The 12,778-nt window shown below is 43.4% G+C and overlaps 1 protein-coding gene across 5 annotated transcripts in view; it reads right to left on the minus strand.

Moving 5' to 3' along the window:
* The window catches only part of CLCN4 (chloride voltage-gated channel 4), a 124,682-nt gene that overhangs the window by 24,602 nt on the left and 87,302 nt on the right, over positions 1-12,778 (minus strand). For all 5 annotated transcript variants that reach the window (XR_012241739.1, XR_012241738.1, XR_012241740.1 and 2 more), the window contains 2 exons: positions 7,202-7,388; positions 2,646-3,044 (listed from right to left, as the gene is read on the minus strand). Coding sequence is in view for 1 of the 5 variants with exons in the window: in XM_073616353.1 (XP_073472454.1) it covers positions 2,646-3,044; positions 7,202-7,388 (586 nt within the window). In the remaining 4 variants the exon portion in view is untranslated. The remainder of the gene's footprint in view (positions 1-2,645; positions 3,045-7,201; positions 7,389-12,778) is intronic.

The raw sequence follows: 12,778 nt of genomic DNA on the forward strand, positions 1-12,778 counted from the left end.
GATTGGTTTATATATAACAATTGTACTCTCATTTAGTGTCTTTTTTTTTTTGCCTTGTGGCCACAGACCACATTTTTCATGTCTTTTGTATGTATGTTTTATACTGTTAATTTCTTTTAAATAATTTTTTGATACCAATAAATACATTTTATACTATTATGCCTGACCTTTGCTCATTCCTTAAGCCTAAAAAGTCCCAATTTTTCTGAGGGGAGATTTCTTTCTCTTAATACATTTTTTTTTGTCCATTTCTGCCTATAAAAAAATGGCAGTGTAATGGGTTAACTTTATGGATCAGGAATCCAGTTTCCAGCATCTATGTTTGTATTCATCTTTGCTGTTTGAATACTAAACCTAACCACCATTGGACAGTGCTGTTTGGATATGGGAGACATTGAAATGAAAAAGCAACTTGAGCAGCTGTTTTAGAGCACAGCAGGGTGTACTCAAAGCCAGGGAGCCACAGGCAAGAATTATCTGCAGAAAAAGCAACCCATGATATTGGCAGATTTTTTAGTGGCTGCATGAAAGGGTATGATTGTAAAATTTTTTGTGAAAGTGCAGTTCTACATGAAATGGAAGCAGAGCTGACACTTTAACAGGTGGACACTAACAGGAAATCACCAAGCAGCGTATTATATCACCCATTAATACCACAGTATATCACACTGTGGTATTTAATGTCACCCATACTGTGTCATTCAGCAGAGACATGCAATATCATCCATGGGAAGCCTTCCATCCAACAGAGAAATATTATCCACTTAGAAGGAGCATATTAGAATAGCTAGTCACAAATTACCACCACCTACTCATTTAAGGGTTATTAAGCCCCGAACATCAGCATTTATTTTGAGGAGGAATTAAGTGTCAAGGGATGGGATTTGTTACCGACAGGGCACTGACATTGTGTGATTTTTATAAACATGAGACCCACTGATCTATCTTAATGTACTACTTCTGTTTCCTCAGGACCACACTGTGGGTACACTGGCTCTACATACTGAGTTACCCCTTTACCTTATGGTTTACACTGTAGTAGCAGAAGTACTGTCCCCTGGTTATGACAGGTTGTGATCAGAGGCTGACATGCTTTAGGCTTCTAGTATATGTGAGTGTAGCTATTGATTTTGATTCAATACATTGTATCTCTTAATGCACTATTGCGGTCTGTATGTATCTCGACCCTGAAAGTTTTCCTGAAAGAGAACTACGTAGAAGCAGTTTTCTATGGCAACCAAGATGGGCTTGTGATCCCTGCTATTCCGAGTATACCCCAAAATGCTGAACAATGCTGACTGATGTATCCTATGGTAACCCCAATGGGCATGACATTCATAATAGTTTTGTGAGTTTTTTCAATTTATTTTTTCAAAACTATAGGGCCTCTAACACTAGGGGTGCACCAAATGTCTTTGTTTTGTTTTACAATCATCTGGTTTACAAAGAAACAAGAACAAAAATAACAAGCTTGTACGGCGCTGGACTGCTACATCACTATCTTAGTAGATAATCAATTTTATTCATCTAACAGCCCTTTCACACTGGGGCGGCCGGGCGTGGGCGGTAAAGCGGCGTTATTTTTAGGGCCGCTTTAAAGCGGTGTCATTTTTAGGGCCGCTTTTCCGTCGTTTTAGCAGCGCTATTCGGTGCTAAACCCGCCCCGCTAGCGGCGGAAAAAGGGTTAAAACCGCCGGCAAATTGCCGGCAAACCGCCGGCGTTTTGGCGCCATTGCCCCATTGTTTTCCCCATTGTATACACCGCCACTTTCCCCATTGTATACACCGCTCCTACAACGCAGCAAAGATGCGGCTTGCAGGACTTTTTTTTACCGTCCTGCAAGCGCACCGCTCCAGTGTGAAAGCCCTCAGGCTTTCACACTGGAGAGACAGGAGAGGCTCTTTACAGTCGCTATTTTTAGCGATGTAGCACCTGTAAAGCGCCTCAGTGTGAAAGGGGTCTTAGTAGTAAAATGTCGGGAGGCTGAATTTGGCCATTTACCTTTTCTAACTAATCAGTGATTAAAAGCACTAAACTTCCTGCTTAAATATGCGGTCAATTGCTTCGATCGGTTTAAGCTATATTTTCCCCTTTGGTACTCATCTGGGACATGTCCTATTTCTATATATGACTAGTTCAACATTTATATACAAATTTGTGTGCATTCTATGGGTGCTTTTAATTAAACTAAGATCCCTGTGATTTACACACTCCATACTGTATAAAAATATAATAATGAATATCCAGAATTGTATTCAGCAAAAAACAATGTGTATCTAACATAAGATTATGTGCCTAGGAACTAATATTGAGTTTAATATACTGTTCAAAATCTGGATGTGTTTCAGATGTAGAGTAAACTTTAATATTTGGGAGATCTTATATCTATAACTTCCAGCTGTGAAATGAAAAGATACATGTTATGTTTGGAACATTTGTCTTGATTTCAGTAAAAGAATTGAGGCTCAGATTTATTGTATAATTTAAAGAATATTTGCAAAGAGGATTTTAAATCTATTGAAATCCTAAAAAAAACTTTTTTTTTTACTTCAGCAACCTGTGCTCAAATAGTAAATGATGACATAAAACAAATGTTAGATGTAAACAAATCAGTGGAAACCTCATGTCAAAACCAGAAACTTACTTATTGCAATTATAAGTTCTCTTCTTTGAGCAAAACCAATTAGACGTTCCGAGTCTCTAGATACCACAACAGGGAAACCATTATAATCGGTGTCCTTGATTAGAGTCTCCACATCTTCTACTGTCATATTGTCCTGGGTAAGAACAGAGAGTGGTGGCTCACCACGACGAGGCCGCATGACGTCTGTGGCCAGTGTCCTGTGGGTGAACTCATCCTTTACATCAAGAAATGGGTATCCATTTAAATGGATGTGTGCTTCATAAATTCCTTCTTTTCCAAATGCATCTGCTACCCATTTACTGGTGACGGCAGCTGCCATTAGTGGTACAATGTACTCCAGACCACCCGTCAACTCAAACATGATGACAACCAAGGAAACTGTCATCCTGGTGACACCACCTATTAACAAAACAAGATAACATTTTCATTTGAGGCCTACTGTATATAGTGCTTAAAACAAAATAATTTTTATCTTTTGAGAACATTACCATTAAACAAAATACATGTTAACCCCAGAGGCTAAAAAAAGGTCTTACAGGATTTAAATGCTAAATGATAGGGGTGAGCAAATTTGATTAAGCAACCTCTAAAATTTCTCGGAAATAAAACATTTTTCTCATTGAGCTGCTTAAAGTGGTTCTAAAGGCAGAAGGTTTTTTGTCTTAATGCACCCTATACATTAAGATGAAAAACCTTCAATGTTCAGCAGCCCCCCACAGCTCCTCTAATTCTTACCTGAGCTCCATCTCAATCTGGCGATGTTGCATGAGAGCCTCGGCTGCCCGGAGACACAGAGTGCCATTGGCGCCCGCTACTGACAATCAAGGTCAATGAACTAATGTGGGGAGAGGGGGTGCGGTGTCTGAGTGCACACACAGAACAGCGGCTCGACTCAAGTGCCCCCAGAGCAAGCTGCTTGCTCTGGGGGCACTCGGCAGGAGGGAGGGGCAAGGAGCACCGGCGAGGGACCCGAGAAGTGTAGGATCTGGGCTAAACCACTGCACAAAGCAGGTAAGTGTGACATGTTTGTTATTTTTAAACAAAAGTGAGACTTTAAGTGAAATTTGACTGAAGAAATTCTCTTTTTCCTTTATTTGGAGGATATGCTTTTTTGGGTAGTTTAGTTTATTCATTCAGTGTTCTTTGTATTTCTGTTTTATTTTATTTTTTTTGGTATTTGATCATTTTAGTGTTTATAGTGTATTTGATCATTTAAATTCACAGTTCACACAAATATGTGCGTGTACTGTTTATGTGATTGTTGTTTGTGTGTACTGTGCACGTGCAACTCAGTGTACATTCTCAGCATATCTCAGTGCTGGGATAGAAGAACTTCTGTGTGTACTGTATGTGCAGGAATTATATCATGTAATTTCGGCCCAGTCAAATAAGATGGCCGAAAATTCTGCACCCGCAAAAAGACCAGACAAAAATGTCAGCACTGGTGATGGAGGAAGGGTAGATGACTTTACTTCTGATTTAAATGTGATTACCCAATTTACCCAATTTTGCAAAATTACCCAGTTTTGCAAAATGAAAACATTTTATGATGTTTCAGGGAAATTAAGATTATGAATGTCAATCATTCCTACTTACTAGCCATTAAGAATGGATGAGACCTGCTTGGTCACCTTGTGGTCTAAACTAAGGATCCAAGAGTGCCAGCAAATATACTGACTATCGGTGGTCCGGGAAAACCTGGAAGCCCCAGAATGACAGCAGTATTGAGTTAAACTCTTAAGATGTCTTTAAAGTATATGATTAAGTTTTTTGTATGATACCACACACTGAACATGGCAACATTATCAAGTTGCAAATGTGACACTGTCTTCCACAACTAGCCAGAATTACCAGAGTAAGCAAAGGTCTATAATATTTGAAAACAGGATATTAAAAGTCCACAATGATAATGTATTCAGAATGATTGCGCATTCTATTGTATACAAAACTTTAAGGTAGTTCATAGAGTTTTCATTTTTTTTATACATGGTGCTAATCAAATTTTGTTTGCAATGTTTTTCCTTTGTTTAAGTCACATGTAAAAAATGTTCTATCTTGCTACTGCCAGCTGGAAACACGAATAAAAAAATTACTTTTATTCTGGCAGTAAGGATGGCCATACAACTGTAATTTTATTGCCTGAGAACAAGATTTTTATAAACTTAAAACATAATTTCTGTGTTTTATGTTTCAGCTTTGTAAATAGTAGTTATTTCCTGCAATGTTCTGTTATGCTTGTATTGGCCATTTCTTTGCTTTAGGTATAACTGAAGGCAAAACTTTTTTAGTTTTTGAGTGGTGAGGAATTAGAACCTCTGTTATGTCCTGTACACACGACCGGTTTTGCCGTCGGAATAAACTCTGAAGGTTTTTCCAACGGAATTCTGACGGAAGCTGTCTTGCATACACATGGTCACACCAAATTCCGAACGTCAAGAACGTGGTGACGTACAACACGTACGACGGGACAACGCGCACGACGTCTCGTACTTGCTTAAGAGCATGCGTCATTTTTGGTACGTCAGAAAAGCATACAGACAAGCGGTTTTCTCGATAGGAATATGTTCCATCGGAAAAATATAGAACATGTTCTCTATCTAAGTCCATCTGCATTTTCGACGTAAAAAGTCTGATGGGATATACACACGGTCGGAATGTACAATGAAAAGCTCCCATCTGACTTTTTCTTTTGGAAATTCCGACTGTGTGTACGGGGCATAAGGAAGATTTACTCTCTCTCTTTTTTTCCAAGTGACTATTGTTGAGTCTGAAAGTGAGGGAAAACTGAATGTTGAGCTGCCACCGTAACAAAAATAGAGGGCAACTATTCTGTTCCCAAGACAACAGTCTAAGACACAATTTACCTTGGGAGCAGTGTCGGCCGGTCCATAAGGGGCACAGGGGCGCTGCCCCCAAAAGCTCCCAAGGTTAGTTTGCCAAAAAAGAAAGAAAGCTACTTTAACATGTTGAAAACTGTTAGTCATATTATCATTCTTTTTTAAATAAATCACTCATATGTGTCACATAATGTGTGTGCACTGTGCGGGGCGCCGGACTAATGGGTGTAAATGTGATGTGAGCATGTGAATTCAGGCTGAGGCTCTAATTTGCTTGATTCCCACCCACTTTTGAGTTTAGTGAATGAATATTTGTCATCGCGTCACTTCTGGTTTGAGGCTTCTCGTCCCGTGGAGGTGATACTGCCGGGGAAAGTGCTGGGCAAGGTAATGCGGAGGGGGCAGCTATGGATTGTATTGTCTTTGTGATCTTAGAATATATATATCTCTATATCTCTGTATGTATATGAGTGCGGACCTGGAGGGGTTTGCTTGTGCCCCCTCTAAACATTATTAGCACCAGCACCAGTGCTTGGGAGAGATTTTCTCACTTCATGTGATGTCTACAGGATATAAAAAGAAGGGAAATCTCTTGAATGGGACACAAAAAAAACAGACAGCGGTTTAACATTCTCTATTCTATCCAAAATGTTAAACAATATTGGCTATATACAATATACTTTAAATCTCCAAATATAAAGGAAACCTGTAGTGGGAGAAACACATCTTCACTTGGCCACTTCTCCTTCTGAGGTTGTCAGTGCCTGGCTATCTTGCTGGTCATCCAGGTTTAGTACTTTTATTGTTGTTCCAGGTAATAAACAGAAGCAAGTCAGAAATTTCAGCCTTAGTGCTGAAATTATTTAATACTCTTAAAAGTCGCACATGGGATATTTGTTTGGTATTGGTGATTGGTCATTTAATCCCCCAGTGCTATGTTGGATATGTTAATCTTTCAGTGCTATGGAAGTAGTGGTGAGTGTTATAGAAGTGCAGCAGGGATCAGAACATCGATAGTCTGCAAGTGCACTAACCCATTGCAATCAATCAGAAATTCCCTAACTGAAGTCAGGAGTGTACGAAATTCATTCTGAATAGTTACAATGGATACTGCACGTTGCACTAAAAGTAGTGCTTTAGAATATTTTTTTTTTAAGCAGTAATTGTGACATTCACCAAACATTCACTGCAGGTAAAAACTTACTAGTGCATGTGTATTGAATTACAGTGATTGATTTACCTGCAATGAATGTTTGGCGAATGTCACATTCACAGCTTTATAAATATACCCCATATGAGTACTGCACTTTGCTCATATGGGTCACAGCAATTGGTTCACTTAACTGCCTTCCTGCCCAGCTGCACATACTTGTTTTTTTACTCTCCCGCTACTTCATTCAGATGTATTTGAAGAGGGCAGCAGTTTAGTGAACCTTTTGCTTTGCCCTGCATGGGTAAAGCACAAGTTCATATTTAGGTTTGGTCCTTATACTGTTGTAATAGCAAACATTAGCTTACAAGCCTCTATTAAAATGACTGAAAGTTTACATTATATTTATTAGGACATTTAACATTCACCATAAATATTTGTGAAATTAATCATTTTACGGCATAAAATGAACTAAGATATGATATTTCCTGGGATTTGAAAAAAAATGTTTTGGAACATAAATTGTAATAAGACAATTGGTACACAAGTAATAACCTACAATACTTCACCTAGACAAGCTGCGGCTCCCACCATGGCATATAACCCTGGAGTAACACAGTCTGCTCCTGGTCTGCACCAATTCCTAAAGATGATCCAATCATGATGATGATAAGCCAGTTGCTCCACCCCAACTCCAACTATACGGCCAGCTATGGCTCCAACTGCTATGCTTGGAATGAACAAGCCAGATGGAATCTATAAAATATGAAATCCACAGCTAATGGCACAAGAAGATAAAATAAAAATGTACAGTGTAATTAAATTTTTCAGCAGTTCTTCAAACAGTTCAAGGCCCCTTTCATGCGATCAGCTCACTCGTGGGGCCTCATGGGGGGGGACAGGACGGTGTGTGAGACAGCGGAGTGTTCTCAGCAAAGGAGGGGATACATCAGTTCAGCGTTTTTACGATTTCTGGCTTGTATAGAATGGTGCACTGGAGCCCCCATGAAATGTGAGCACCCTACCACAGGGAAGTTTGTTATTTTTTATTAAATATATGAAAACGATATCACACTATCTAGTTTCCTCTGTTTTTTATATTGATATATGTGCAAGCAAGCAACCAAGGATCTGAATGCAGACAAAAAACCCAGAGGTGGTTTAAAAGCTTGTTTTGACCAAACTTAGGTGCGAGGTCACATGCTCTAAGGTGAGCGCATACACCAAAGGGGAGCAAAAGAGTAGACACGAGCACTTGTTGTTTTATCATCTGTAATAAGAATCAGAAGAATGGAGTAAACAGGAATGGACTTTTATGTTGCGTTCCATTATAGGCACATTAATGCATGAATATTTTTGCACAAGATCACTTTAATGCATGATATATTTGTATAATATTTAGTATTATTTATATTGGTTATCCAATGTGGATGCACTTCATATAGATTTATGTACATGTACACAGTTTGTTACTAGAATTATCGCATAGGATTGAAATTTATAGTCGCATAGGATTGCCATATATGTATAAAATGTAATTGCATAGGATTGTTACATTTTAATACTATTTTATTTGAGATAACATTATCAGTATTGTATGTAATGGTTACCTGATAACATTAGGATAGCGCAGCATTTTATTAGTTTATGGCCCACTCAGATCCGCCTGTCCATTTTTCAGGCGGATCCGAGCAGGCCCCCAATTGACTTCTTTGGGCAGGCGGGTGTCAGTGGATATGTGTTCGCTGACACCCGCCTGCTATCCAATCAGACAAGATCCGCTCAAAACAGACGGATGGCGATACGTTCACCATCCATCCAGCAGATCAGATTGGATGGGATCAGATGAAAATGGACATGCTGGGGGCGTGGCCTGACCTGACATGGAAAAGGACGCATAATCCCAGAGCTCCGTCTGCCATAGGAGAAGCTACTTAAACTCTGAGGTATTTACTCCACATACTAAGCTCACAGCATGGGGACAGCATCCAGGAACTCGTCGGCATCTCGTTCCCGATCCCCCAGAGATCTCACTGGGTCACAAACCCAGAATATCCCGGAGATGTTCAGGGCCGGGAGAGGCAATATGGCGCCGTCCCGCCACGGAACCACTCACTCACAACCGCTGCCCTTACCACCTCAGGACACTACTTCCCTGACAGCCAGCTACATGCAAACTGCAGGGGGAGAAGGGGGGATTGTTCTCACCCCCCATCCTCCGATAAATCTACAGGATCTCGAAGACCTTGACAACAGGGGTCGGAGGCATGATCTGAGAATCAGAGGTGTGCCGGAATCCATTGAGGGAGACCACGTCCAGCAAGCTGTAGTGAGCATCTTTAATGGCCTACTCCACCGGCCCCCACAGACCCCTGTTGTCATGGAAAGGATCCACCGTGCTCTCCGTCCCAAAGGCAGGGAGAATGACCCCCCCGTGACATAATCTGCTGCATTGTGGACTACAGGTTGAAGGAGGAAATAATGCAGCGAGCTAGGGAGAAACAACAAATCCTTCATGAAGGGGCTCTCATTCAGATATACCAGGATCTCTCGGGTATCACTCTGCAACACAGGCGAGACCTGAAACCCCTGCTGGATGCTCTAAGAGGGAAAAACATCCCATACAAGTGGAAGTTTCCCTTCTGCCTCTCGGCCACAGCACACGGACGCACCGCTCTCCTCCGGGTGCCTGAAGACCTGCCTCACTTCTCTGACACGCTTGGCATTCCAGAGGTTCCTGTACCGAACTGGTACGCAGCCTTCCGCCCCATGGCCTCACACAGTGACATACTACGGGAGGAACCCATGGACGCCCAGCCATCTAGACACCGCAGGAGACGCTCACCCTCCACCCTCAGAAATCACTCTGGCTACCGCAGTGGCCCCAGGGCCGTCAGCCCCACACTGTCACCGCGGTACAGAAGAACGCGCAGGGACCGCTGATACACATTGAAAGAGTCACCGCTGTTCATCAGCACCTAACGGACGCTGACGCCCTCTCAGAAGTTTTATTTCCTTTTTACTTCTTTTTTCCCTTTTGTTGTTTTGGCGGCACGTTGCGCCTCCTGACTTTTCAACACTAGTTCTGCCCTCCTCGGCTTAGGGCTTTGATTGTGAACGTTGTGCCCCCCCCCCATGCCCTCGGAACACTGAAGACCCCCTGTGTGATGCCTACTCCTCTCAACCGACTTTCTGGGTCGGATTTTACCGCCTCATGCACACTCCTGCCTATCACCTCTCACGAACTGGGGAGCCTACCAAGTATTCAATGCACTGCTCAGCACTCAGCCAAACACTACATTCACCAGGATGCATAGCGGCATTTGACACCGCCCCCAACCTTCTACTGCAGCACTATCGTTATGCACATTCCAGTAGACACCCTGGAACTTTACTACCACGCCTGTCATGGACTCTCCAGGAATCAAGCAACTCGCCTCCTACCTCTCTCCTGTCGGATGGATCGCCTTGATGCCGCCTCAGCCGGACTTACGCCTCTCCCTGGCCTACACGCGCCTGCAAGACACCCGATCAGTACCTCCAGCTTGCAAGATGCTCCTCCTATCGGCTATAACTGGAACTTCCACACAGAACTCCCGTGCCTGCAAGCCCCAGCTGGAACTTTCAGATGACGTCCCAATGTCTCTCAGGTTCTCATGTCATGTGCCTTTTCACTGTGTTTTTGTTTTTTTTTTTTTGTTTTTTTGTTATTATCTACTTACGCATTACTTATAGTTTGAAAGGGGACACACTTCAAGGTTTGATGCTATAACCAGAGGGGGGATGTGGGCGTGATTCACCCCTTATGTTGCAGCTACACTTATTGCTGTGCCCTCACCACTCTACATCCTTCCTCCCGGGCACACACCTCCCACCGCAGCCCTCCCCTATGACTGGAGACCGCTACCCGATATTCAGAGGGGACCCTCCTAGTAGTCGGCTCCTCTAGGGGTTGGGGCGGGGGGTTGGTCCCCGGCTAACGTATCTCCCACCCACACTCTATCCCCTGCCTGTTGACCCAACTACTATACTTCCAGAGCAAAGGATCGGGCTACAACGTTACAGCTTCACTGCCTGTACCCTGTACCCCCCATCACCATACACACAAGACACGGCTTGGCAATATATGAATACATTACCTCTCTCGGCTGCTATACACCACTCCTATGGTGGCTGCTCATACCCTCACTCACTTCCCATACCTTTCTTGGTCTCTCCTTGTCTCGGTTTAGGTCAACCCCCACACGAGGCTACATCGATGTGCGACCCCCCTGACAGGGACTCCTGCGCCGTTCACGCTCCGTACCATCCCGATCACAGACCCTTGAGGCTGTTGGATATTCAGTTCCATGCCTCCTCGGATCAACCCTCTCCACACACACCTCTGAACCTTATCTCACTCCTGCCCTCCTGATCCCTTCCCTCTGCCCCCCCACCCCCCCCACCACACACACACCCACCCCACCCCACCCATGGCGAACCCACAACTTATGAACTCGCCCCCGGCGGTTGGACAGGTTCCACCCCACTCTCTCAAACTATATTCCCTGAACATTAGGGGCCTTAATACACCCGAAAAGCGATCTAAATTTTTATACTCTCTCAAATACTCTAAAGCACATATTGCCCTCCTACAAGAAACCCACTTTCGCACCGACTCCATCCCTAAACTTACAGACCAACATTTCCCCACAGCCTTCCACTCTTCCAACGCGGAGGCAAAATCTAAAGGGGTATCCATCCTCATTTCGAAAAATTGTCCCTTTCAGGTGACTGATGTCCAAAGAGACCCGCTGGGACGCTTCCTCTTTCTTAAAGGCACTCTACACCTTGTGCCCCTCACGATAGCCAACATATATGCCCCCAACACGGGCCAAGTTACCTTCTTCCGCAATACCCTTCAACTACTTTCCAGCTTTCAAACAGGAACCCTTATTCTTGGTGGTGATTTCAATGTCCCCTTGACACCGATGGACGACACGTCGAACGGTACGTCCTCTTTACCTTACAGGGCCTTGAGGGCGATCAAACAACAGCTCAGTAACTTACTGCTTCATGACACATGGCGTACGCTACATCCCAAAGACAGAGACTTTACTTTCTTTTCCGCTCCCCACAACAAGTACTCCAGACTGGACCATTTCTTTCTTTCACAAAATGACCTGTCGCACCTCACCAAAGCTACCATCGACCCAGCCACACTTTCGGACCATAGCCCCATTTCCATGACCCTTCAGCTGCCCTCACCTCGCCCAAAAACGCATATCTGGCGCCTTGACAACTCCCTACTCACTGACGAGATCAATATTCAAAGGCTGACCACTTGTGTATCAAACTTTTTCAAAGAGAACTCTTCACCAGACGTAGCACCCACAGTTACCTGGGCCGCACACAAATGTGTAGTTCGAGGCGAACTGTTGGCTATGGCGGCTCAACGAAATAAACTCCAAACCGCCCGCATTGCTGAGTTAACCGCACACATCCGCACGCTCGAACAAAAACATAAAGCCTCCCTCGCTAACTCTGCACTATCCGAACTGTCTCAGGCTCGGGAAGATCTCTTGGACGTGTTAAATGCCAAACTGAAGCGCAAGTACGCTTTGACGCAAAAATTATATTATGAGTTTGGCAACAAAGCAGGCAAACTTTTGGCGAGGGCCCTTCAAACCAAAAGGGCATCGCACACCATTCATAAACTTCACAACGCCAGAGGCGAGGCAGTAGTCACTAATGAAGGAATCTCGTCCCAATTTATACAGTACTTCTCTAAACTTTACAACCTTCCTAAATCCCAAACCACCGACACTAACGTTAACCGTCTCACGGCCATTACTGACTTTTTAACAAAATTCGGCCCGACCTCACTCTCCTCCGAAGAAGCACAATCTCTAGACCTCCCCCTCTCTAACGAAGAACTCATTAATGCATTAAAACAGATGAAAACGGGCAAGAGCCCGGGCCCAGATGGCTTTTCAGCCAGCTATTACAAATCCTTCCCGACCATTCTCCTCCCACACCTGACCAAAGCCCTCAACAACCTCACACCGATTTCGACTGCACACAATGACTTAATGGAAGCCCATATCACTACTCAATGTGGACCTTAAATTGTACGCTAAAGCACTAGCTAATCGCATTCTCCCCTT

This window comes from Aquarana catesbeiana, linkage group LG02 (assembly GCF_042186555.1).
Source record: "Aquarana catesbeiana isolate 2022-GZ linkage group LG02, ASM4218655v1, whole genome shotgun sequence".
In the NCBI taxonomy this organism is placed as follows: domain Eukaryota; kingdom Metazoa; phylum Chordata; class Amphibia; order Anura; family Ranidae; genus Aquarana; species Aquarana catesbeiana.